This window comes from Doryrhamphus excisus, chromosome 12 (genome assembly GCF_030265055.1).
Source record: "Doryrhamphus excisus isolate RoL2022-K1 chromosome 12, RoL_Dexc_1.0, whole genome shotgun sequence".
In the NCBI taxonomy this organism is placed as follows: Eukaryota; Metazoa; Chordata; class Actinopteri; order Syngnathiformes; family Syngnathidae; genus Doryrhamphus; species Doryrhamphus excisus.
In genome coordinates this window covers 3,379,367-3,405,064 of record NC_080477.1, presented here as the reverse complement: position 1 = coordinate 3,405,064, position 25,698 = coordinate 3,379,367, and the positions used below count along the sequence as shown (strand labels likewise).

General features: G+C 42.2%; 1 protein-coding gene across 7 annotated transcripts in view; it reads left to right on the top strand.

Moving 5' to 3' along the window:
- The window catches only part of phkb (phosphorylase kinase, beta), a 71,279-nt gene extending 46,735 nt beyond the window's left edge, over positions 1–24,544 (top strand). For 5 of the 7 annotated variants that reach the window (XM_058088773.1, XM_058088775.1, XM_058088780.1 and 2 more), the window contains 17 exons: positions 323–378; positions 1,456–1,549; positions 8,056–8,139; positions 9,162–9,266; positions 10,561–10,643; positions 11,562–11,652; positions 11,723–11,781; positions 11,980–12,142; positions 12,575–12,656; positions 14,027–14,084; positions 17,734–17,824; positions 20,147–20,352; positions 20,437–20,571; positions 20,774–20,903; positions 20,968–21,075; positions 22,068–22,208; positions 22,281–24,543. In XM_058088773.1, the coding sequence (XP_057944756.1) occupies positions 323–378; positions 1,456–1,549; positions 8,056–8,139; positions 9,162–9,266; positions 10,561–10,643; positions 11,562–11,652; positions 11,723–11,781; positions 11,980–12,142; positions 12,575–12,656; positions 14,027–14,084; positions 17,734–17,824; positions 20,147–20,352; positions 20,437–20,571; positions 20,774–20,903; positions 20,968–21,075; positions 22,068–22,208; positions 22,281–22,406 (1,812 nt within the window). In that variant the 3' untranslated portion in view covers positions 22,407–24,543. Of the gene's footprint in view, positions 1–322; positions 379–1,455; positions 1,550–8,055; positions 8,140–9,161; positions 9,267–10,560; positions 10,644–11,561; positions 11,653–11,722; positions 11,782–11,979; positions 12,143–12,574; positions 12,657–14,026; positions 14,085–14,219; positions 14,311–17,733; positions 17,825–20,146; positions 20,353–20,436; positions 20,572–20,773; positions 20,904–20,967; positions 21,076–22,067; positions 22,209–22,280 lie in introns of all 7 variants that reach the window. The other 2 variants (XM_058088774.1, XM_058088777.1) reach the window with 2 other exon arrangements.
- The last annotated feature ends 1,154 nt before the right edge of the window (positions 24,545–25,698 follow it).

Sequence of the window (25,698 nt, the reverse complement as noted above, 5' to 3'; positions counted from 1 at the left end):
CTCTAGAGGCGCATGGCAGTACTACAAGTTACTTTAGCTGCCTTTGTCTTCCTTTGCATGTTGTCTGCTACGGCGTCAAAGTCGGTTCACATCCAATCAACTCCATGTTGCTTCACGGTATTGGCGGGGAACCCGATGGACACCGCAGCTCAGTGGTGGAATGATACGGCATCCTGTCCTGCTGGTATTGGATCCCACGGGTTCCACTGTGCTACGTTTAGTTTCATTAAAAATAGCATTTCAGAAATCTCCTTATTGGTGTGGACATGGTCTAAATCCCACACGGACCCGAACCACGTTGAACACCTTTTCTGTCTTTCAGGGGCCCATCGAGAACGATGTGGTGGTCCACGTAGCGCTGATCGCCGAGAGCCAGAGGTACGGCGTATCCGTCGATGTTGCACTTTAATCAATCAGTCGTCTTAAAACAAGGTTGTCATTTTTGGAAATTTTGATCGGGGAAGCCAACTATTTGGGGAATAATTCTGTCATTCTTTCCGAATGACCTTTCCGAAAACAATGGTATCCATGGAAAGGAATATTCCAATCTCTAGTCTACATGCGGCGCTATAATCCAACAGAATAATCGATGGGGCATGCCCAGTAAAACGTAAACATCAACATTCAACAGTTTTTCCTTTGTCCAGTCTTGGAATTTAGTTTGGATCAAAAACAAAGTTTGCTTAGCAGTCCAGTGCCGATTGCTGGCCTCCATTTTTAAAAGTGAAGAACGTCTGGAGCTGCGTGTTACGTCATATCTGAGCATGTGCTGAAAGAACGCACCCGGGATCAATTTAAACAGGAAAAGATCACATTCAATCTTGCTAATATTTTATCATTAAACTCGGGACATGTTTTATATAGATATATATATTTTTTTTAATAATACTGGACTTGTGAATGGCGTATAGAAGGGTTTAGATTCTGTTCCACAGATGGCGCTAATGCACACAAAAGCTGCTTGCCAACCGCCAATAAACAACAGAAGAAGAAAAACACCACAAAGAAGAACTTTCCATTTGAGCGGGTACAAGATACCTCAATCGGATTGGGGAAATGAATATTCCACCCCCGGGAATCCGATTATATATTTATTCGGATTGGCACTTTTCTTTGGGAATGAGGCGTATACAAAGGTTACATTCTTTCCGTTTGAGGAAATAAACCGAATGCAATTGGAATATTTGGGTCCATGTATATATATATATACATATAGTCCTATATATATACATATAGTCCTATTATTCACATGACCTTTTTATGGGTACATTGTATTTACATTTACGTTATATTTTGCCACTTTCAGCCCTTTAAGGCAAGTTCGTCCATACGACGCCACTCCTTTCTAAACGAATAACAATCATGTTCTGCTTTTGTTGGACCGTACTGAGTTTTATCATTCTGTGTGTGTGTGTGTGTGTGTGTGTGTATGTGTGTGTGTGTGTGTGTGTGTAGATTACAGGTGTTTCTGAACACGTACGGCATTCAGACCCAAACGCCCCAGCAGGTGGAGCCCATTCAGATCTGGCCTCAGAAGGAACTCGTGAAGGTCGGTAACACACGCTCACCTGGAACCTTGTTGACGGTGGCCGAGTGGTTAGCAGGGGAAGACGTGGGTTCGAATCTCTGCTTTGTGGAGTTTGCATGCCCTCCCCCCCCCCCATCCCACGCGTGTGTTGCTTTTCCCGAAGTGTCCGCTTTCCTCCCACATTCCAAAATGGCTGCTTGTCTATATGTGGGCCCTGCCATTGGCTGGCCACCGGTCCTGGGTGTACCCCGCCTCTCGCCCACAGTCAGCTGGGGTAGGCTCCAGCATACGTATAGAAAATGGATTTGCTGAATTTCCATCCCATAGATGCCAAATAAGGACCTCGTCGTCTTTACTGACGCAAAAAGGCCCCCGCAGACGTCAGGACCCCCAAATACGTAATAATGACGTCTGGAAGTATTTTTATGCTTAAAACCTAAAAACCCAAAAGTCTCAACAATGGCTTTGTTCCTGTTTTGAGGAATCAGGTCATTTTTATGATGACAAGTTGTTTCTTATTGATGTTTTTTGCCTTCAAACGAGTCAAATTAGATCCAACAAAAATGTTTCCAGAAAAATCCGTTTATTTATCCGAGGCGCAAAGAGGACCGGCGTTAATTGGAAGCAGCATGTGAAAAGTCATTCTCCCTAATTATGACATATACTGTATCATAACCAGCTTCTCTGACATGAATGATGACTTCTGCTGCTCGTTGGCGTCAGAGTTATGTCTCATGTCTGCGGAGAGAAGACTTCCCTCGGCCGCCCCGCTCGGCTAATCAATCCGCCGATCGGTCGGATTGCACGTGAGCAGCCGGGTTCTCCAGACCTCAGCCGCGTGAGCTTTTCCGCTCGGACGCCGCCATTAATCAAAGGCTTGCCTGTGATTGATCACCTGAGTGCGGATTGTTAACCGCCATTGATTGGCGTAATGGCCGACACGTGGCTGTCATTTCCTCACGATGGAACCTTCCATAGCTGTTAGTCAGCGAACAGACGTGGGCAAAGACGGAAAGGGAAGAGATCATCGATAGAAGTTTGGCTCATCCTACCCCTCCCCCCCCCCCACACCTCCCTGCTCTGATTTCTACTTTGTGGGGCCTTTTGCGACCTACTGTTGTTTTTGGATTAATATTCTAAAAATACAAATTAAAAATAAATGTTAAATAGTACGAGAAAAAAGTTGTATTCCAATTAGAAAATGCTGTTTTTAAAAGAATAGAGGGGGAAATAATAATTATGGGCCAAAATAAATCATAAAATGATTTCATTCCATTTCAGAAGCATAAAGTTGATATGATAGAGAAGAATTTGGAATATTATAGGAAACAAAACAAAATAATGTCGGCATTTTGGGAAAATGACATTGGAAAACGTTGTGAGAATAAAGTCAAAATATTATGGGAATAAATCTTTAATATTACCAAAAGAAAAGGCTGCGATTTGATGAGAATATTGCTGCAATATTTTAGGGAAAAATAAAATCATTTTAGTCGCACACACTTGAAATATTTTATGGAAAATATTTTTTTACGTCATAGAATTAAAATAAATTAATAAATATAATTTAAATATAATTAATTAAAATAGAATTACAATATTGTGGTTAAGTCTAAATATTATGGGAATAAAGAAGAGACTTGAAAGAGTTGGAAAATAATAACAAAAAAAAACAACAGCAGAAATGGGAAAAAAGAGTTCTAATTGGACGAGAATAAAGTTCAAATGTTGAGGTTGAAAAAGTCTAAATTTCACCGGAAAAAAAGTGAAAAAAATATGATTTGTAATATTAGGAGAAACAAAAGAAGTCATAATTTGTCAAATTGTAATATTCTGAGTAGAAAATTGAAATTGATGGAAAATTAGATAATAAAAAATCCCAAAATGGGCTGCATTGCTTATGAAATCGATACCATGAACACTTCCTGTCTCGGGACGCCACTAAAATCCTCTCCCCGACCTGCTGTCCTTCCCTCGTTCTCCCTGCCGTCCCACCCTCGGGGCCTCATACGCCCCGCCCCCCCATAACACCTCCAGGCCCATCATCAGGGTTGGAGCTGCCGGCCGCCTCACTCAGATGGATTGCGATGGGGCGGGGGGCCGAGGGGCCGCGGTGCTGAATATTAAATTGGAAAGCCCAAACGTACTCACGGAATGTGTTTATCTCGGCTTTACCGCCAACGCCAGGGCGCCGCGGGTCTCGCCTCGTCCCTCTCAGCCCTGTGATTGCGTGTCGACGGCGGCCGCCTGACGACGGCGGAGTGGCAATTACACGCCGTCGCCCTCGGCGTGTCCCCGTCTAAGCCACAGTGGTCGCTCCTCGCCCGCTGCCATCTCGCGGTTTTGATACACGATACGGACTTTTTATCCCTAGCATGCTAGCATACGTGCAACACAGACCCTCAATGTTTTAGTTCACGTCTTTAATGGCGTCCTGTGTTTAAAATCTCTTGTCAGCAAACTAAAATAATGTATTTGTTGTTGGCGTACGGTACGCTTCATATTTCATATGAATCATATTGTGTCATATTTCCATCCATCTTCCCGAGAGAGCAAGGAGCCGGAGGAATTAGTCGGCCATCTTGCCGTCGTTGTAGATGGTCTATCCGAGATGCAAGGATGCATCAGGCGCGGTGGTGGGCGTTTCCTCGTCTGCATCCATACTCCTTCTGCCGCCTGATAAATACGTAGTCCCTCCCCAGCGCTCGTTTGGAGCTTCGGAGACGATCTGGTGATGACGGTGGAGGAAAAAGAAGAGCAGATGACGAGCGAGTTGCACGGTCCAAAAGCAAGCTGTCATTGTGCTTTACATGGTCATATATATATATATTTATATATATATTAATATCTACTCTACACTGTTTCATCTCCATCATCAAAGTGCTAAAAGTCCCCCCCCCCCCCCCCCCCCCCCCCCCCCACGTTGGTCTAAGCGTTTTTAGAGTGGATAACTGTAAAGACAGTTTGTTCCAATTTCTGCCTCCCCACCGATGTACTTTTCCCTCCGCTTCGCCCCCTCCATGTAGTCCGCTTCGTCCCTCTTCCAGATGAAGTCGCTAGCATGTTGCTACGCTCTATGCCAGAGACTGGCCCCGCCCCTATTTGTTCGTTCATTCATTCATTTTCTACCCCTTACCCTCACGAGCGTCGCGGGGTGCTGGAGCCTATCCCAGCTGTCTTCGGGCGAGAGTCGGGGTACATCCCGGACTGGTGACTGGCCAGCCAATCACAGGGCGCATATAGACAAACGACCATTCACACTCACATTCATATGGACAATTAAGGGGCCATCCATAATTTTCAACATTTTCACGAGCGTACAAACCGTACGAGGGTGGGAGGGGGTTAAGACATCAACGTACGCTTTTTTGAAAACCAGAAAATGTCGATGTCTGTATGTTCGAACCGCGGGACGCAGTCAAATTTTAGCGCGAGTAGACTGGTCCCCTGTCGTCGTATGCTAGCGCGAGAGTGTACCAGTCCACGCGATACTTCACGTGGCTCTGCGTGCTTTGCATTCCAACACAACAATCAGACAATGGCCGACCCCGGTGATTTCGATTACCTATTTTCGTTCATCAAAAAGAGAATTACTGCCATTCATCGCTCACCGAGCAATGCATACGAACAATACATCAATGTTTACTGCTTTGTGCGTTCGGAAAGAAAGCGGAAGGACGCTGTAGCGACTGGCCAGGCGGCTCGGAAAGGTTCCAAATCGAACGACTCGAGCAGGGCGGATTTGTTCCGAAGTGCCGTTGCGAAAATGGAGAAGATCAAAACTAAAGCGACCATCCTGAATCTATTGGCCAGCTCTGTGTTTATTTTCTATATTTGGGCATGGACCTGGCTGTGATTGCCATTTTCTGAATGACTCTGTGGTGGTGAATTTGACTTTGTGGACAGTGCAGTAACAATCAATGTGATTTTCACTTCCTGTGATACACTGACTAGACTATAGGTGTCATTGTTAAGCCTTTTCAAAACAGTTGTGGCATCTTTATTGCGTACTTCGCATAGAGTTGAGTTCAAGGGTTGTGTCCATCATTTCAAAGAAGATTTTATCTCCTCAGGCTTTTGAAAACCAGGGGCAACTCTTCTGCTCCTTGAGTAATCATGTGTGTATACAAGAAGTATTCCCTTGTTTAAAAAATCCTGTGGAAAACAGTTGTTGCATCAGGACTTTTCTACATGTATCATTTGATAGAAAGAACAATACAAAAAGACAAAATTTGTAATACATTTGTATTTTCTTGAAAGAAAAATACAAAAAAGGCATTTGATATAATTTTTTATCTTGTTCGTGTTCAATACAATGTTGATGGGCAGTGACTGATTGACCAGAGTCCCAAAATACAGCCAGAGAAAACTATTGGAAATGCTCGAATTTCCTGGCTGTATTGGGTCAGTTGGTCATGGACCTATCAACATTTTTCATTTGGGATTGTACTCTTTTAAGGGGGGGGGTTGCTCAAAATAGTACTCTTTGTACTCTTGTGAAAATGTTGAAAATTATGGATGGCCCCTAATCTAGCATGTTTTTGGAATGTGGGAGGACAAAACCCGGAGCAATCCGACGCAGAGATGGCTGAGGGTGGGATTGAACTCAGGTCTCCTAGCTGTTAGGTCTGCGTGCTAACCACTAGACTGCCGTACAGCCCCCCTTATTTGTTGCCATTAGGGAACCCTGGAACTCGATACTGCGATAGAAGTCATCAAAGTGATAATACTTAGCATACGACCATTTAATTAGCATTTTATCCAAGAGGAGACTGAGGAGCCTCCCGATATGTGAGCTAAAGTGCTAGCGGTGCACTCGCCTTTTAACAGCAGCCGAAGAAAAACAAACCTTGCATCTCCTACGTATTCAGATGACTGGGGTCAGACATTTTAAGATGTGTAGTGAAGCTTCCTCCGTTTATATTCAGGATTATGGTAAAGTGGATCCCTTCGTATTTGCCATATTTTTCATCCAATGTTATCGTGGGCATGCCCAGCACTTGGGTTGCTAATCTCCATCGTGGAAGAGCGTTTGGTAGAACGGGCGCGGAGTCAGTGTTCACCTCGCTTGAGGCCGCGTTCTTCACGTGCGCTGAAGCCGCTTGGTAGCTCCGCCCTGACTCATCATCGCCAACCCACTGGAGCCGCCTCACTCACGGTGCAGCCAAAAATAACACACACCAAACAATGCTATTTCATGCGCGTTTAGAACCCGCAAGGCATGCCGGGAAGCCTTTTATGCCGTATTTTGGTTGCACCGTGAGCGAGGGGGGGGGTTTGGTTTGATGTTGGTTCATTTTAGCGTCAGATAGACACTTTTATGGGCCTGGGAATGGCAGGGAATAGCAGGGATCTCGTATGTGAAAAGGATGCTGCCAATGGGAATCGATGGGAACAACCCGGATAAAAAGTGCAAGAGCGTGAAAAGTAAATGTGTAGTGAAGCCTTTTAGAAGCTTTTATGAAGCTCTCCTCTCCCCCTTAGAGGTTTTTCCTTCATGGCGTCATCACATTCCGGCTCTCGGGACGCATTGCCGTTAAACATCGTGAAAAAGTCACTTTTCAATAACAGAACGGGAACCAGTCGCTGGTGACGTAGCGGAATGCGTCAGACGATGCGTGTCGCGCCGTGACCCTTTGCCTCATTGCTATTCTCCACACAGGAGCAGCCTCCCTCCTATCTCCTCTCTCCTCTCTCCTCGTCTCCTCTTTCCTTGGCTGTTCATTTGCAATTCCACTTCATCCTCAATGGACAGTTGCCTTTAAAAAAAAAAAATAACACTACATCCTGCTCTTTACTTACTATTGACTTTTATTTTAATTGGATCAACCTTTTAGCAGCCCCTCCTGGAGTCCTCAGCCCCCAGCCTGCAGACAAGCAGGAGGGGCACAGTGCCACCTTCTGTCCGGCTGCTGAACTGCAGCTCAGATTCAGAAAGCACGTTTTTGTTTTTTTGTTTTAAATGTAGCATTCTGATCATTCTGATGTTCCAAGGCTAACGAGGTGCTGTGCTGATGTATTCCGCGCACGTGGCCGTGGAGGATTTCACAGCAGCAGATCTGGCAACCGGCGTTGAAATCGATGTCCATCCCCTCGCCTCGCTTTGCATCTTTGGATCGTTTGGACAGCAGCAGCCTTCGGAGGCTTTTAGCCCAGCTTTGCACTTCTCCTTGATGCCGTCTTCAGATGCTTTTCGGCGACGATTAAGGGGGAAGGCCGCGACCTTAACCCCCCCCCCCCCCCCCCCCCCCCCCCCCCCCGGCTTTGCCCTTTGCTATAACGGCTTGGTAATTACCACCGTGAAAGAGTCCGGCTTGTCTCAAACGTGTCCTGACTCTTTAAAGATGCGTACCTGCGCTTACGTGAATAGCATGACATGTGAGGAGGGGCCATCCCTCAAGCTCCGCCCCTTTTAGGTACCCTGTCACTGCTTTGGCCCCCCCACAGAAAATCATTTGTCCGAGTGTCTTATAACGATCCGAGGATGATTGTGTGCTGTCCATCATGTCGATGCGTCTTCCCCGCAGGCGTACCGCTTCCTGGCCGTCAATAAGAAGCTGGGCCTGAGTGGGCGTCCGGATCGACCCGTGGGCTGCATCGGGACCTCCAAGGTACGCAGGCGAACACGCGTATGCGGCACCTCACGTACGACGCGGGTCACGGGTGAGCCCCTCGGGTAAAACCTCCCACGCGTTTGGACACACAAATTCACCTCATGCTGCATTCAGGTGCAGTCAGGAAAAGCGGGAACGCCACATGCTAATAGCTAATAGCAGCATATCATGCACCTTCGGGACTTGTGACGGTCAAATACTAAAAAACATTTTTTTTTCCACTGAGATCGAAACTTTCGATATCAAACATCTGAATAGCGCTTCTAGTACACGACTGCAGTAAACGTTAGCTCCAATGTATTAGCATCACGCAGCATATCATGCACCATCTTGGAATACGGAGGCTTATTTTAGCACCGCCCATAATGTGACATCAGCGGGCCGGTCCATGGCGTTAGTTGGCGTACTTTTGGAAATGTTGTCGCCGGCGTATTACGTTTCATTCCTGAGGAGCTTAGCAATGCAAAGCAGCTCAAATAAGCCGCAAGGCATGCTGGGTAGCTTGTGGGCATCTGGAAATAACAGTTAGGGGCTATTAGCGCTTAGAGTTGTCTATCACCCAGGAAGTCGGAGTTGATTTATGTGATGCGTTGACGTGCTGTGGATGTGTTGTGTTGTTGTGTTTCCCTTTTGTTGCACCGGGAGCAAGTATGTCGTTGTGTTTGGTGAGCACCTGTAGAGAGGTAACACTTTTTATTGCCACTGCTGATTCGGGATCGGGTTTTAGGACGAGCGCAAAGATCCCTGACGAATGCTCCCCCCGGCCCCCTGGGGTGTCCGTTGCATGTTTTGCACACGTTTTTTTTGCCCCCAAGATGTTGAAGGTCAAGCAAATAAATTGAGTTGAAGCGGCTTCCTGCCAAACACATGAATGATGACAAAGACAATATTATAATGGAACGCTTATGGCCAGGGTGGCTGGCTGCCAGAGGCCGTTATCATCATCATCATCATCATCATCATCAGCGTCACCGTGTGTCCCTATACATACATGTGTGTGTGTGTGTGTGTGTGTGTAGATTTATCGCATCCTCGGCAAGACGGTGGTGTGCTACCCGATCGTCTTTGATCTCAGCGACTTTTACCTGTCCCAGGATGTGATGCTGCTGATTGATGACATCAAGGTAAGTCGTGTCGGCCATGTTTTATTTATGGAGCAGACTTTTAAGGGGAATATATTCTATTGGTTTTGTCTAACAAGACAAGCTGACATTTGGAAGTGGGGTGGGGGGGGGGGGGGGGGGTGGAGGGGGGGGTACTGCCAGGATGGCCTTCCGCCGGCTCTAATGGAAGGTCAAAATGCTAAAAGTCTTTTGGGTTTACTGACGATCACTCATGGTGAGTTTAATGCCACGTCTGGGTGCTAAAGCTGTTATAGCAGCAAATAAAAAACTATAGTGCGCACAAATGATATCGTAAAAGCCATTCCACCGCAGCGTGCAAACAATCTTATTTCCATGACAAACACATCATGGTGCGTTCATGTTAATCAGAAAGTATCAAATATGTGGAAAACACAAGAATGTAAATAATATGCGAGGAAAATGAAGTATAAAGTGTTTATTTATTATTGCACATTCTGCTTTTGTGTCTGTTGTAAATCAACATCAATGGCACCCCGCTTATGTCAGGGGCGTCAAACTCACAAACTCAAAGCCGAACAGGACGGGACATAAAGCCCCAATAATCCAGGCTCAGAAAATATTAGCATGGTCCCGTCTTGAGAAAATGTCCCATTAGCACTGGTAAACATATAAGTTAGCAGCTAGCATAAACAGCTAGCCTACCTTTTATCTTGCAGTGTCGGGATTGGAGCATACCAATATAATGCACCCCTGCGGCTGTGTTATTAAAATACATAAAGCGGCTGCTGAATGTGTTTACATTACGGCTGGCAAATGTTCACAGCAAAAAATGGTATCCAACTAATTTACTGTGCAGTTTTATGCCAGAAGGTGTGTGTGTGTGTGTGGGGGGGTTCAGGAGGTTCCACATTGAAGGGAGATCGTAACGCATGCTCGTGCGCGGCCACAATCCGTTCCAAATGTGCCTTGAAGAATTAGTCCAAAAGGGCCATTACTGAGAGGGATGGCTGGGATCGAATCAGTTAATCGTGATTAATCACCCTTTTCAAAATTGTGTCAAATGTGCCCCCGGTGACTCGACGCCATTTTACTTGTGGTTTGAATACGGCACCGTCTCACATGGCACCAGTTCCTACTGGAAGAATGACGCGTTTATGCAGATTATGGCAGGCACTTGCTTTATTTTCGAGTTCGGCGATGCGGGCGACGTCAATTCCGTTTAGCAAATTGTCCCACGGGCCGGATTGGAATTGATTAGCAAACTTCCTTCGCACAAATGAAAATTGTAATCTTGCAAATGGCGTGGATGGGATTGTATTCCGTGTGTTTGTAGAACGCCCTGCAGTTCATCAAGCAGTGCTGGAAGATGCAGGGACGCCCCCTCTTCCTGGTCCTCATCCACGAGGACAACATCAAGTAAGTCCGGAATGACAGGGGGGGGCACTTTGTACATTAAAGATGCTGAAAACAATTTTTTAATTTTTTGGTTGGTGAAAAAAATATGTTTTAATGAACATTATTATACATTTTATAAATATTATTATTATAATATTATCATTGGGCTGCACGGTGGTCGAGGGTTTAGCGCGCAAACCTCACAGCTGGGAGACCCGAGTTCAATCCCACCCTCGGCCATCTCTGTGTGGAGTTTGCATGTTCTCCCCGTGCATGCGTGGGTTTTCTCCGGGTACTCCGGTTTCCTCCCACATTCCAAAAACATGCTAGGTTAATTAGCCACTCCAAATTGTCCATAGGTATGAATGTGAGTGTGAATGGTTGTTTGTCTATATGTGCCCTGTGATTGGCTGGCCACCAGTCCAGGGTGTACCCCGCCTCTCGCCCGAAAATAGGGATAGGCTCCAGCATCTCCGCAACCCTCGTGAGGATAAGCGGTAGAAAATGAATGAATGAATATTATCATTATTTTCTAAATAAATGAATACTTCATAAATACGTGATAATACTGGTCCAACGTTAGCATGTTTACGTTGAGAGTGTTTTTGGCAAGCCTTGAAATGTCCCACCATAGTAGTAGTGAGAGTTATCACGGAGCCGAGATGCTAAAGCAGCTAAGCTAATCAGCTAAGCTAATCAGCTAAGCTAAGCAGCTAAGCGTCACCAGTCAGCGATGACACGTTTTACACATGGAATGTGTTTATTAAATATATGAGGCACATTTAGGGCTTAAATCGCAAGTGAACAATGGCAATTGAAGAGAGAAGGGGAGGGCTCAGTCATTCCGATGTACTAATAGCTAACAGGAAGTGGAAGAAGACGCTGCGGTCGTCCATCCTGGAGCATTCCTCCGGTCTTAACGTCTTTGCGTCTGTCCAGGGGAAGCCGCTTCAATCCAGTCCTGGACATGCTGGCATCCTTCAAAAAGGGCCACATCGGGGGGGTGAAAGTTCATGTGGACAGACTTCAGGTGGGTGCGTGTGGGCCGCCGTCATCCCGGCGATTCTCTGGTGCTGATTTTGGTGCGTGGCCTTTCCCAGACGCTGATATCTGGAGCCGTGGTGGAGCAGTTGGATTTCCTGCGCGTCAACGAGGCCGAGTAAGATCTTCTTACTTGACTTTCCATGATCATCATGAGCTAAAGATGGACACCATGGAATCCGATTACAGAGAGGATGTTATTTCCTACGTGTAAAAAAGAAAGTGCATGAGAAAGTGAAAAGTAAAATGGTTGATCAATAAGCAACACACATGCTGGCCCGACTTTGCCGTCTTACTCCATGTTTGTTTCATGAAGGATCCCGGAGTTCAAGAGCTTCGAGGAACTGGAGATGCCCAAACACTCCAAAGTCAAGAGACAGACGAGCACGCCCAACGCCTCCGACCTGGAGCAGCAGCCCGAGATCAGCCTGGACGAGTGGCTGCACAAGCCCACCGATGAGATCCTCCAGAAGTTCCATGTGAGTCCCCCCCCCCCCATTGCATTGTTAAAACAGCCACTTCATCAGGGCGTACCTAAAGAAGTGGCCGCTGCGTGGCTCTCCGGTAAGAAAAACAAAACAAGAAAACAACTGGAGGGCTTCTTTCCAAACGCCATGCATGAAAACACCTTGTTTTTCCCCCCCATTCCACGCATATTCCTCGTTTAATTCCAATGTAAATGAGGCGATACGGGAACGATTATCCATTATCATCACAATGGCAGCTCTGTGAGACGTCTAATTAGAATTTCACAGCGGCTCGTCAGCGGAAGTAAAATGTGCAAGTTTTGTATTAGTAGAATTGTACACGACGTGTGGATTAACTGCATCCGTGTGTGTGTGTGTGCGTGTGTGCGTGTGTGTGTGTTTGTGTGTGTGTTTGTGTGTGTGTTTGTGTGTGTGATCATCCAGGACTGCGACTGCTTAGCCAGCCAGGCTCAGCTCGCCGGAATCCTGCTCAGGAGGGAAGGAGCGCACTTCCTGAACAAAGACGGTGAGACCATTTCATTGTTACAACAAAACACAGTGGTGTGGCTGTAGGCAACCCCCTGATGTAGTACACTCACTACCTCCACAAGATGGCGGTAGCTGCGTTTCAAGTGTCCATGTGGCTTCATCTACCTCTGCATGCGCTTTCTGCGGTGTTGGACAATACACATGTTAATGCCCGTCTCATTTTCTCATGCACTCCAAATCATTATCAACTTATTTGATCCTAGCCATTTTTCAAAAGACAACCCCTTCAGCAGTGGACATTTTAGATCAGGGGTGCTCATTAAGTCGATCGCGATCTACCGGTCGATCGCGGATGTGGTACTGGTCGATCGCTGGTCGATCGCGGCGTGACATTAAAAAAATATCATCCCAGCATCAACGCCGTCACTTGATTGATATACAGGGCAGCCATTCAGATGACAACTGAATGTTGCCCTTCGGGCGACCAATCAAATCAAACAACGTCTCTAAGTGCAGCAGAACTTACGATGTCAGCCTATCATCCATCCCCGTTACTTGATTGACATACAGGACAACCAGTCAGATGACAACTGAATTTTGACCTTTAGGTCACCGCTCATGCGTAAACAACGATGCAAAGTGCTAAGCTAGTCGGCGAATTGCGAGATTTTAAGCCCTCGCTAAAGTTTATGGTCACTAAAATGAGTGAAGGAGCTGGACCAAGTAAAAAGGCAAAAACATATGACTTCCATACGGATATGGAATATTATACGGATATTATGATACGGATATTATCCATGACTGATAAACATTTGGAAGTGTGCTTGAGGCTGGCTATCAGCAGCTACTGTCCGGACTATGCATCCCTGGCTGGTTCAATTCAGTGCAAGTCATCAAAGTAAACTCAGGTAATTACAAAAAATGTTAATAGTTAATTATGTGTGTTTTGCAATATTGGCTCATTTGGTTATGTAAGGTACATCAACATACATTGTACGTACAAATAATCCTCAATACATTTGAAAATAAATAGATGTTTTGCATTTTTGTAGTGGGTAGATCATTTTGACTCGGTCATTTTAAAAGTAGCTCGCATGCTGAAAAAGTGTGAGCACCCCTGTTTTAGATGATTTGGACTTCCAAGGCACACAGAATGTTGTGTTCGCTGGCTATGCTAGCTTCCACGTAAACATGGAAGCTAGCAAAAGAAAGATGAGACTCCCACGCCGAGTTCTTATCCGATGCCACCTCGTGGCCCTCTTTATGGCTTAAAACTTCTCCAGCAGTGACATCATGACCTCTTTTAGCGTCCAGCACAAAAACGACCAATAAACACGTCTTTGGTGTTGAAATAGTAAAATGACCTCAAGTGGGTGCCATGCGTTACCTCGTTGTGTTGACTTGCAGAGAGCCTGACGGACGAGCTGGAGAGGATCTACAGGAGAGCTGGCAGCAGGAAGCTTTGGTCTGACGGTCTCGCACACACACACACACATACGCATGCACACACACGCACACACACGCACACAGACCAACACATAAAAAACTGGATGTCTTCCTTCCTGTAAATAACTTGAATCCCATGTGACCTAACGTGCAGGCTGGCCGTGCGCCACGCCGCCGTCGTTATCAGGAAGTTTGCCAGCTCTATCGCGCCTCACATCACCTCGATTCTGGTGCATGGGAAGCAGGTAATCATGCTGGCGACGGACGGGCCGCCTCTGCATGCACCTGGCTGGCTCGCCACTTCCTTTTTCCCAGTCATTCCGCATCAACGCGCGACATTGCGGGAGATGGCTAACGAACACACGTTCGTCAGTTGAGGCTCGTTACACGGCCGCCGTAGCGTCGCCCCCTGCTGGCTGAGCGCTCGGGCGGCTTTGCAGACCCAGAAGATGTCACACAGCGTACGGTGGAACCTCCAATCCAAAAGGATTAGCTGGGAGTGTATAGACATTATTTATATTTATAAATACATTTACAAATAAATAATGCACATAACATTTATATATGTACATAATAAATAAGTAGAAAAAAATCTAAATAAAAAGAAATGAAAATAATACAATACGTACATAATTAATGATAAATAAATAAATTGAAGGCACTTATGTTAACATGTATTTCTATAATGTATTTATACACATTTAAAAACCTTGCATTGTGCAATATAGTATTTAAATATATTAATAAAATGCTTTTATTATTTAATATTTGTATAATTATTTGCAATTTATTCAAAATGCAATGCTAAATAATTAAAAAAAAGAGCCAAATAGACATGTAATCATAAATAACAGATGAAAAAAAGCAGTAGAATGTATAAATTAATGCAAAATAAATAAAGAAAAACTAGAAATGTTTGATTCCATATTAAAAGTGTCTAATTTACCTCAAATCCAAAAGGATTAGCTGGGAGTGTATATAAATTGTTTCAATTTATATATAAATTTCCAAATAAATAATACACACAATATTTACATACATAATAAATAAGTAGAAAAAAAACTAATAAAAGATATTGTAAATAAAATGTGATGAAAATAATACAATACATAATTAATGATAAATAAATAAATACATGTAAATAAAGTGAAAGCACTTATGTTAACATGTATTTCTATAACGTATTTCTACACATTTAAAAACTTTGCCTTATGTAATATAGTATTTAAATATAATAATAAAATGCTTTAATATTTGTATGGTTAACAACAATTTATTCAAAATGCAATGCTAAATTATTAAAAAAGAGCCAAATAGACATTTAATCATAAATAAAAGATGGAAAAAAGTAGTAGAATGTATAAATTAATGAAAAATAAATAAACAAAAACCAGAAATGTTTGGTTTATTAAAAGTGTCTAACTTACTTTTACACGGTGGGACCTCGATTCTAAAAGGATTAGCTGGGAGTGTATAGAAATTATTTGAATTTATAAATACATTTACAAATAAATAATACACGCAATATTTACATACATTAAAATGCTTCAATTTAATTAAAATATATATTTGTATAGTTAATAACAATTTGTTCAAAATTCAATTCTAAATAATTAAAAAAAAGCCAAATAGACATTTAATCATAAACAACAGATGAAAAAAATAGTAGAATGTATAAATTAATGAAAAAAAAACAAATGTTTGGTTCCGTATTAAAAGTGTCTAACTTACTTTTACACTTGTGTGATAAATAGACATGTTAAAAAATGGACATTGTGCCTTCGCTATTAAATCCATTCATTAAAAATGAATATTAAAACATGTTTTAAAGCTTGTTTGCTTATAACTTTACTTATAACTTTTTGTTACAGTTGACGCCGTTACTTGTACATTAATGGAGGTTTATGATGGTGACAGTTTGACCCTGTAACTGACTATGACTCCTACTCCCACCGATCCGACTGAACGCTAACCGAACATGAAAGCTCGTAGAAGTGTGTATTCCTGAGTGTGTGTGTCGTTTGACTGACAGCGACAACTTCCCCCCGTGTGGTGTTATTATTAATTAGAGCCGGGCGTATTTGCACAGACATGAGATTACGGCAAAGAGAGGGCGGCAGAAAGCCGAGAGGCTGTTTTTTTGTTTTTTTTCCATCCCGAGGGCCCCGCGTGGAAACGCTATCAGCGCCGGCTTCAATTTACTTTCTCATTTCCCTAACATTGGCCAGCTAGTGAAGCTTGAAATAGGCTGGCCGACAAAGCAGCGGCGGATTGACACCGCATCATGCCTCATAAACGCCGAGGCTTTGTTGCTTTTTATTCAACTCCAGCTCCACGTGCGCGTTCGTGTTCCACTGCAGAACACACACACACACACACACACACACACTCATTCAGTCATTCAGCCATTCCTATTAATGACATGATTTCATTTCTTCACTGCGTCTGAGAGCTGTGAGGCTTCAGCGCCGCGGTTGCCGATAGCAACGCCTGCTGCTTTTTGACCCTCCTTGGATTCCTGCAGCGGCAACACGTTTAAAACCAACACAATAATAATAATAAACACAAACAGCAAACATTCAAATAGGAAGGGTGAAATCTGCTTTGTTTTATGTATTCATCTTTGCAGTCAGGCTGAAAATGATCCTTCTCCATTTGTCTCATGCTTGGTTTATTCATTTGCAGGAAGGCAAAGAGGAAAAGCAATTGTCTTTTTTTGGGTTTGTTTTTGGGCCAAGCGATGCAAGATGCTAACATTTTGCTAACCAACTTGATTGACTTCATGCTACATCCTTTTTTCCAGCTTAAAAACCCGTTTTTTCTTTCTTTTTGTTTATTTAAAGATCTTCAAAATAAGCTAAAAATAGGCCTGATTTTTTGTTGTAGTTTTTGTTTGTAAACACTCGATATCAAATAAAAAGTCAGTCATGTTAGTCGTTGTTCTTTTAGTTAAAACGTGTCCCTAGAAATACCATTTCGAGCTAATTAAATAATAATCAAATTTAATGCTCATTCAAATGCATGACTTTTTACAAATAAATTTAGATGTAGTTCAATTCAACTAAATTTAATTTAATTAGCCAAGTAATTATACATTTATTAAAATGTTTTAATTAATATATTAGAGTTAATTCAATTAAAATGAATTTAATTGAATTATCTAATTTAATAGTTTTTTAATTATTTTTAAATTTAAAAAGTAGATGTAATTTAACTGAATTAAATTTAATTTAATTAGCCAAGTAATTATACATTTATTAAAATGTTTTAATTAATATATTAGAGTTAATTCAATTAAAATGAATTTAATTGAATTATCTAATTTAATAGTTTTTTAATTATTTTTAAATTTAAAAAGTAGATGTAATTAAACTGAATTAAATTAAACCAAATGATCAAAATAAGTCAAATGTAATTGAAATAGTTTACTTAAAGAATTAATTTTAATTCAATTTAAATTAAATTGAAATGTTTATTTCCAGCACAGCAGGCCGCTAATGCTAATGCTGCCCCCTGCTGGCGTGGAGTGGATACACATGTTGGTTAGCAAACCTGCTGTTTTGTTGTTGTGCTAGAGGCGCCTCACAAGCAGCCCGTGTAGCAGCAGGCTCCTCTAACGCCACCTCGCTGTTGTCCTGACGCCTTGTGATGTCTCTGTCACCCACTAGGTCCGTTGTCCGTCTTGCTGCCAGTCTGTTAACTAAGCTAGTGGACAGCCTTGCCCCCAGTATTACTAGTGTTTTAGTGCATGGCAAGCAGGTAAGTGCGCCCCTTTATTAAGACCACACTGTAAAAAATGTATGAGAATTTGTCCGATGGAGACACTCGAGGAATTTACCAAAACACGTTATGCAAGAGTTGACCTATTCTTTAGTGCAATTGGAGTTCATGGAAATATAGAATATATACAACAAATATACAGTAACTCCCACCTTTGGGGGGTCACGAAACCCCCAAAACAAACAGAACTATCTCTTGTTTCTATCCGTGTCCCTGAATCAGTTCAACTTGGTCGTTTCTTAAACGGAGTTCATGGACTAAGTTCTTGGGGATCATGATGGACATTCATCCCGGGAAAGGAATAAAGTCGTGACGCTCCATTTTGTTATTATCTTCTTGCTTAATTGCTTTTTAGAATGTGACGAGGGCCGACAGAAAATGAGCTATGGAGCACAACTGGCCCCAGGGCAGCACTTTGGGCACCGCTGTTATCTTAGCCATACATCACGTACAACAATTAGCAACATTAGCGACGCTAATAATACACTCACATTTTCCAGCAACGTCATGCTAGCTACTAGCACCCACGTCTGCAGCTGACAGCTTAGTTGGCTGAGCTCGTTTTAAGCCGTGTAGCGAAGCCTTTTTTTTCTGGAGGTGGGTGTTGCAGGCTGAGTTTATTCATTCCGTTTATTATTTGATCGGAGTTGCTTCATTTGAACTTCATTCCGGTAATATCTCAGTCCTCTTATTAATCAGACTGGGATTTATTCTCCATTTTACTTTTTGGAATGACTTTCCAGTGTGGCCCTAATATTCCTTGTCTGTTTTCTTTCAGTCGTTTTAATGTCGACCGATTTCTCGAACGCCGCATGCTCACACTCTCCACCGCGTCTAGACGCCGCGCACGTGCTCGCTGATCCTGCCGTGACCCGCCAAGGTTTCGTGCACCCGGTCCTCTGGTGTGGAGTGTTTCTCCGAGATTAGCCTCCCCTCTCCAGCCTCGCTTATCTCACCTCATTTTTCTTATTTTATTTATTTCTTTAGTGAGTTTTTACCCCCGCGAGCACTTTTAGTTGTTTCATTACGCCCAAGTAGCTGAAGGTGTGCATCTGCATATAGATTGCCTCCAAACGTGTGCACAAGCCGCTTTCGGCGTGCAATGGCAGCCCCCGTCGGCCACCCCCGTCCTGTTCATTTTCATCTCAACATGCGGCATGCTTGTACTGAAGATGCTCTGTCACCTGCCACTGTCGTGTTTTCCCATCGAGAAAATAAGCCTCACGTGCAGGATTTAGTCCAGGAACAGGCCTGTTGCTAGGCAGACTTCATTGGTCACCCCAGAGTCCAATGAGACAAATTTGCATGTGATTTGTTGCTCTGCATTAATTGTATTAAATAAAAATTGTATTTTGTATAGCTCATAAAAAAATTAAATAAATTAATTAAATATATATATATATAACATTTATTTTATTTATATATTATATTATTTATATTATGAATATAAATGATTATGATAGTAAAAATATTTATATATTCTTATATATATAATATAATGTTTATTAATATATTTTTTCCATTTTTATGTTGAATTATTAACTTATTTGGCCTACAAACAATAAAGACCCATTACACATTGACTTTACGGCAATCTTCTCCAGCAGATGCTCTGCATTAATTGTATTAAATAAAAATTGTATTTTGTATAGCTCATAAAAAATATTAAATAAAAAAAATATATATATAATATAAATAACATTTATTTTATTTATATATTATATTATTTATATTATAAATATAAATTTATTATGATAGTAAAAATATTTCTATATTCTTATATATATAATATAATGTTTATTAGTATATATTTTTTCCATTTTTATGTTGAATTATTAACTTATTTGGCCTACAAACAATAAAGACCCATTAAACATTGACTTTACTGGGATCTTCTCCAGCAGATATCTGCAGCTGTGTGTTGGACTGACGGCACGGTCAGTCCTGGTTTGACGTCAGGTCAACAGAAGAATGTATTATTATTAGTATTGTTTATTTATTATTTTATTTTTATTTATTATTTATTATTTATTATTAGTATTTATTATTAGTATTATTGTAAGAAATTTTAAAAGATTTACTAGCTTTTTTGCAGTCGGTTTTCTTTCGGAATTCTCGATACAAACAAGAGTTTGGAGCTTCCATTTGAGATGTTCTCCTCGTGTGAGATTTAAGGTTCGGCTTGCGGCCCGTGCACAAAGCATGGCGAGGACGCATGGCGTGATGCTAACACCTCGCCAACACTGCCCTGCGTCACGTACGAAGCTGATCGTCAGCAGCTCTCTACTTCTTCTTGCAAAGGTGACGCTGGGCGTGTTCGGCCACGAGGAGGAAGTCATCTCCAACCCGCTGTCACCGGGCGTCATCCAGGGCATCATCTACAGCAAGTGCTGCCCACCGGGGGGCGAGCGCGAGGCCGTCCTGCAGCAGGAGCTGGTCATCCACATCGGGTGGATCATCTCCAACAGCCCCGAGCTCTTCAGCGGCATGCTCAAGATCAGAGTGGGGTGGGTGTCTTCGTTTCGGTCACGGACGTTGACGTTAGAGTCGTGGTCTTCAGTGTCCCTCCTTTTTGGTTGGCGTGTCCGCAGGTGGATCGTGCAGGCCATGAAGCAGGAGCTGAAGATCCGAGCGGGAGACATGCCCCCCCAGGACATCTACCAGCTGTCCCCCAGCGACATCAAGCAGCTCCTGCTGGACGTCCTGCAACCTGAGCACACCGGCAGGTACCCGACATCATCATCCTCCTGTGAGGACATCCTCATCACAAGAGGGAGTTGTTGAAGTTTTAATTACGTCTCCGTCCATCTCGTACCGCCTTCTGGAGCCCTCAGGATTTGATTGCACTTTTTATCTCATCGCATCTTATCAAGTCAGCTCTTGGAGAGACAGATTTTCCACGCTTGTCCTCCTTGGCTCCTCCCGCAGGTCCTGGCTCCACCGCCGCCAGATTGACGGCTCCCTGAACAGAACCCCGCTGGGCTTTTACGACCGGGTCTGGCAGATCCTGGAGAGGACACCTGACGGGATTCTAGTGGCCGGGACGCACCTTCCACAGGTACCTGCCGCGAGGAATTCCATCTCCACGAAGACGTCTCCTCATACTTGCCGTCTTTTGGTAGCAACCTACGCTGTCCGACATGACCATGTACGAGATGAACTTCTCCCTGCTGGTGGAGGACACGCTGAAGAGCATCGTCCTACCTGAGTACAGACAGGTCATTGTGGAGGTAAACATACTGCTGTCACAGCTCAAATCAATGTACTCCGTGTACTCCGTGTACTCCGTGTACTCCATGTACTCCATGTACTCTACTCTACATAAAGAATGAACCATACTAAGTTAATTAATTCATTACTTTGCATTATTTATTTAAGTGCTGAAACTATTAAGTAGAAAGCATTAAGTATTTTGAATAATACATAGTTATTAAATGATTTATTAGTAGTAGTAGTATTTAAATTACTACTAAATTTATATATTACTGACATTACAAATACTAGCTAATAAAATAACAAAACATTTTAAAATATATATTTCAGGTTTGAAATAAATACCTGTAAAATTGTATTATAATTTCTTTAATTGGCTTCATATTTATTTAATTGTGGTTGTTTTTTTTAGTCCATAATTTTAGTGCGGTGCAGCAGTCATATAATAAAATATATAAAATATACGAAATAAAATATATGAAATTTCCATATTTCAATTTAGATTTCAGTCAATTTAGTTTCTGAAAAACATTTCATTTACTTTATATTAACTTCATTTTGGTTCAATAATTTAAAAAAATCAATGCCATTAAACAATTAATTTAAAAAAAGATAAAAATAATTTAAAATAAATAATTAAAAATAATCACTGAAACAGCTACATAACTAAAATAAAAATAAGGTATTTCAAATAAACAAATGGGAAATTGTATTATTAATCATAATATTAATTATCTTCATATTTACCTATTTTGTTTGAGGTCTTTTATTCCTACGCTGAGTGTGGCAGATAAATAAGTAGACTTCATAAAAATTATATTTCGCAGTGAAATGAAAGGACAATTGAATATTCATTAATAGCAATTAATAGCAATATCTCCTTGACTTTACTACATTTTGGTCAAGCGGTGTACTAAGGTGTACTAAGGTGTACTGAGGTGTACTGAGGTGTACTGAGGTGTACTGAGGTGTACTAAGGTGTCGCTGTCCTCCCTCCTGCTGTGAGCAGCTGCTGATGGTGGTCTCCATCGTGCTGGAGAGGAACCCAGAACTGGAGTTCAGCAACAAGGTGGACCTGGACGGCCTGGTGAAGGAAGCCTTTGCCGACTTCCAGAGAGACGGCAACCGCTTGGAAAGCCAGGACAAGCAGGTGCGCCAAAGTCTTCCTTTTTCAACCCAACTTTAGAGTCACCCAAAAAAATACATCTAGACTTCTCCGCAGGCCTTCTACAACACCGCCCCTGTGGGGCAGAGGGGCACCTCCAGCTACCTGACCAAGGCCGTCATGATCCAGCTGCTGCAGGGGGACGTCAAGCCCTGCAAGGACGACCCGTGTTCCGTCAGCTAGGAGGACATCACCTCCGTCCGTCCGCCACCCACGCCGTTAACACTCATTGTCCTCTAGATTAGCACGATAGCGCTAATCCGGCCCAAGATTTAAAGCAAAACTGTTAGCAACCCATGGTTGATGGAAAGCTACGTAGAAGCTAGCCTGTTGCTAAATGCTAACAGCCATATTGATGAGTCCGCCATTTTGTTTCTTCTCTGTTGTTTGTGGCAAAAAATGGAGCTGGTTAGCCTAGCATAGCATAAAGAAGAAAAACTCTTACCTCTTTAAAATAAGTTTTCAATGATATTCAAGCTGCTAGCAGCTAGTCGGTGGTTTTATTTGGAGTTCTTTATTCTCTTGCCACTCGGCGGCCATATTGGAAAGATTTTGGTCGAGCTTCTTAAGATTTGATTATGGCTCAAAATAATGTTAAAATTCTTTTTGTGCCACACTTGTGGACATTTTTTTTGTGAATTAGCTTCTCCCAACTAACCATTTTTTTCTGTTTTTTGCTGCTACTGTTTTTCAAAGAACGGTGAGACAAAATAATTTTTGGTGGAAACAGAAGCTAAATGCTAGCAGTAGTGAAGCCATTTTGTTTGTCTGTCGTCATGCATGTAGCTGATGACGCTAGTTATTTTGCCTTATTATTAAGAAAAGAAACAATCTATCTCTGAACATGAAGACTGCTAGCAGATTTTCCGTTTTTTTTTTTTTTTGGTTATAATTTATCATCTTGCTGTGCGGCAGCCATCTTGTAAAGGTTTGTTGATTATGGCCCATAATAACACTCTGAATTAGCTCCTCCACTCTGCAATTTTACCCACCGTTTATACAATCAGCGTATCTTTTCCAATTTTTTTGTTTCAGCGAGCTACTATAGCATATGAGACTTGTTATGAGCCCCATTTTGTCACGCTAGCTGTTAGCCTGTGGTATGCTAACATCATGACCGACTCATAGTGGTACCTTTGGCGCCGCTTTCTGCGATTGCGCTAATCCTGTCAGGATTTAACATTAGCAACAACAAGCTAAATGCTAGCAGTCGTTAACAGCACTTTATTCCTTGCCTGTAGTCGTTGATGACGCTAATTAGCCTAGCTTAGCATAAATAAAGGAATCTATCTTTCAGCACTTAATTGAATACTTACAGAATACACCGTATTCTGTTACCACTCGGCAGCCATCTTGGAAAGGTGGACGAGCATCTAAAGATGAGTCGACTATGGCTTAAAAATAATGTTTAATTGCCTTTTCTACTATAATTGTTGACCTAAATTAGCTTCTCCCACCCAGCATTTGACTGCTTCTTGTTTCCTCATGCTTCAGCTGCACTTATGGTGGACAAAACAGCATAATTATCCATTTAGAGACGTTTCTGTGTCTGCGTTCCTGCTGAATGTTGTTTGCATGCACATTATGGTGCCGTTTGCCAGTAGAACAAACTGGTTTTGTGTCCAGTCGGGAGTTATTTTGCTGAATGGTGGAAACTGAAGTAAAACCGGTGTCGAGATGACATAGAAATGATTAAAAACTTATTTAAAAGTGTGTTAGAGTGATGTCTGTTAACAATCCGCATCGTATGCCCTTGCTAGCTCGTTACACCGAGCAACTGTCGTCAAGATAAATGAGCTCTGACAAACTTTTTTTTAAAGATGGTAATCGAAGGCTGAGACGAAGCTCGATAAGACTTCGCCTGGACTGGAGGGAATTTTTCATCAACGCTTTAATTGACTTTTCATTTCTCTCTAATTGTCTGCGCACCTTGAAAGCAAAGATAATGTTATTTTAGGGTGAAGACGCCTCCCGGCAAAGCAGCGGGGATCCATACAAGCGAACGCCATTGAGGACACCGAAGAAGTAACCAGCACGGATGGATCCAATGAACGATGCTGCCCTTGCGTTTCACGACACTTGGCGTCGTAACTCCACATCAGGCAGCAGCTGCTCCAAGGTGACACACACACTGATCACCATGTCCTGATTGGGATGGACGGGGGACACATTTGGCGATGTCATGAATCACAGTCCAGCCTGCAGACAATAAAAGGGGACCACAGCTGCTGAAACTGCTCTCAATTAAGAAAGTGTCACGTTGTCCCCCGCCGTAACTCCGCCGTAAGTTGTCATGGCAACCTTGAGGGTAGCGGTCACTTTTCACTTTGCATCAGCGATTCAAACGCTGAATTCATTGGACACTGTTTTAAATAAAGTTTTTGTGACGCACAATAAGTCTCTAGCGCCATTTCGTGGTAAGGTTTAGAACTGCAAGCAACCGCCGTCATATGTTTTGTAGCTAATAAACTATATTAAACTCTTTGAAAAGATACAAGACAATGAAATTTTAAACAATATAAGTAAACCAAATAAAATGAAAATGTAACAAATGTAAACATAATTGCCAATGTAAAAAAACATTTAAAAAAACACATTAATTAAACTATAAAAAATGTGTATGAGGCATTCAGTCTACCGTGCAGCTCAATTTTACTTGTTGGCTGCACTACCAAATCAAGCCACTGGGTGGTGACAGATAGCAACTTATTCATAGTGTGGGCGATTTTATTTTGTCATTCATCCACTATTCGCAGCAAGGTCATTAAATAACTAGTTTATATATGTGTGTATATATATATATATATTTAAAAATATATATACATATTTTAAAAAAAATATATATAAAATAACAAACTCACAACCAAGATATTATGTTTTATTGGCAATGAGTGCATAGATTGATATATTGGAAAACTCTATGCAATGGATATAGATATTCAACATTTTATGTAGTGCCTTTTACAAATATTAAAATATTTAAATATGGTAATAATATTTTCCTACTATTTCTTTCTTTCTTTTTTTGTTGTACTTTAATGTCCTAATCCTCCTTGGTGTTGTTTTTGGTGCCATTTTCTTTGCGTGTGCATCTTTTCATTGTCGTACGGGGCAGTTGTGATGTAGCCCGACCAACTCTGCCTAGCAACAACCAATATAGCCTGGCTATGAAAATAATCAGGAAAAAGCCGAAACAAACAAATCTGCTGCATTTTTCTATAACACTACCATCAGATGGTAGGTACACGAGTTACTACTCTAGCTAGTATTTGGCCTACCAAAGTCATTTATGTTTTTTTTTTTATCATAAACATTATTGAATGAATGAACATTATTTGTCATTAAAGCCCTGCTTTCTACTTCTCACTAATGGTGGATTAAAGTGGTACATTTAGTACCAAAACCAGCAACTTCTGACTGTAAAAGTCACATCTGCTTCCACTGTAGCCACGCACGCGTTAGCATTGAGTGTGTG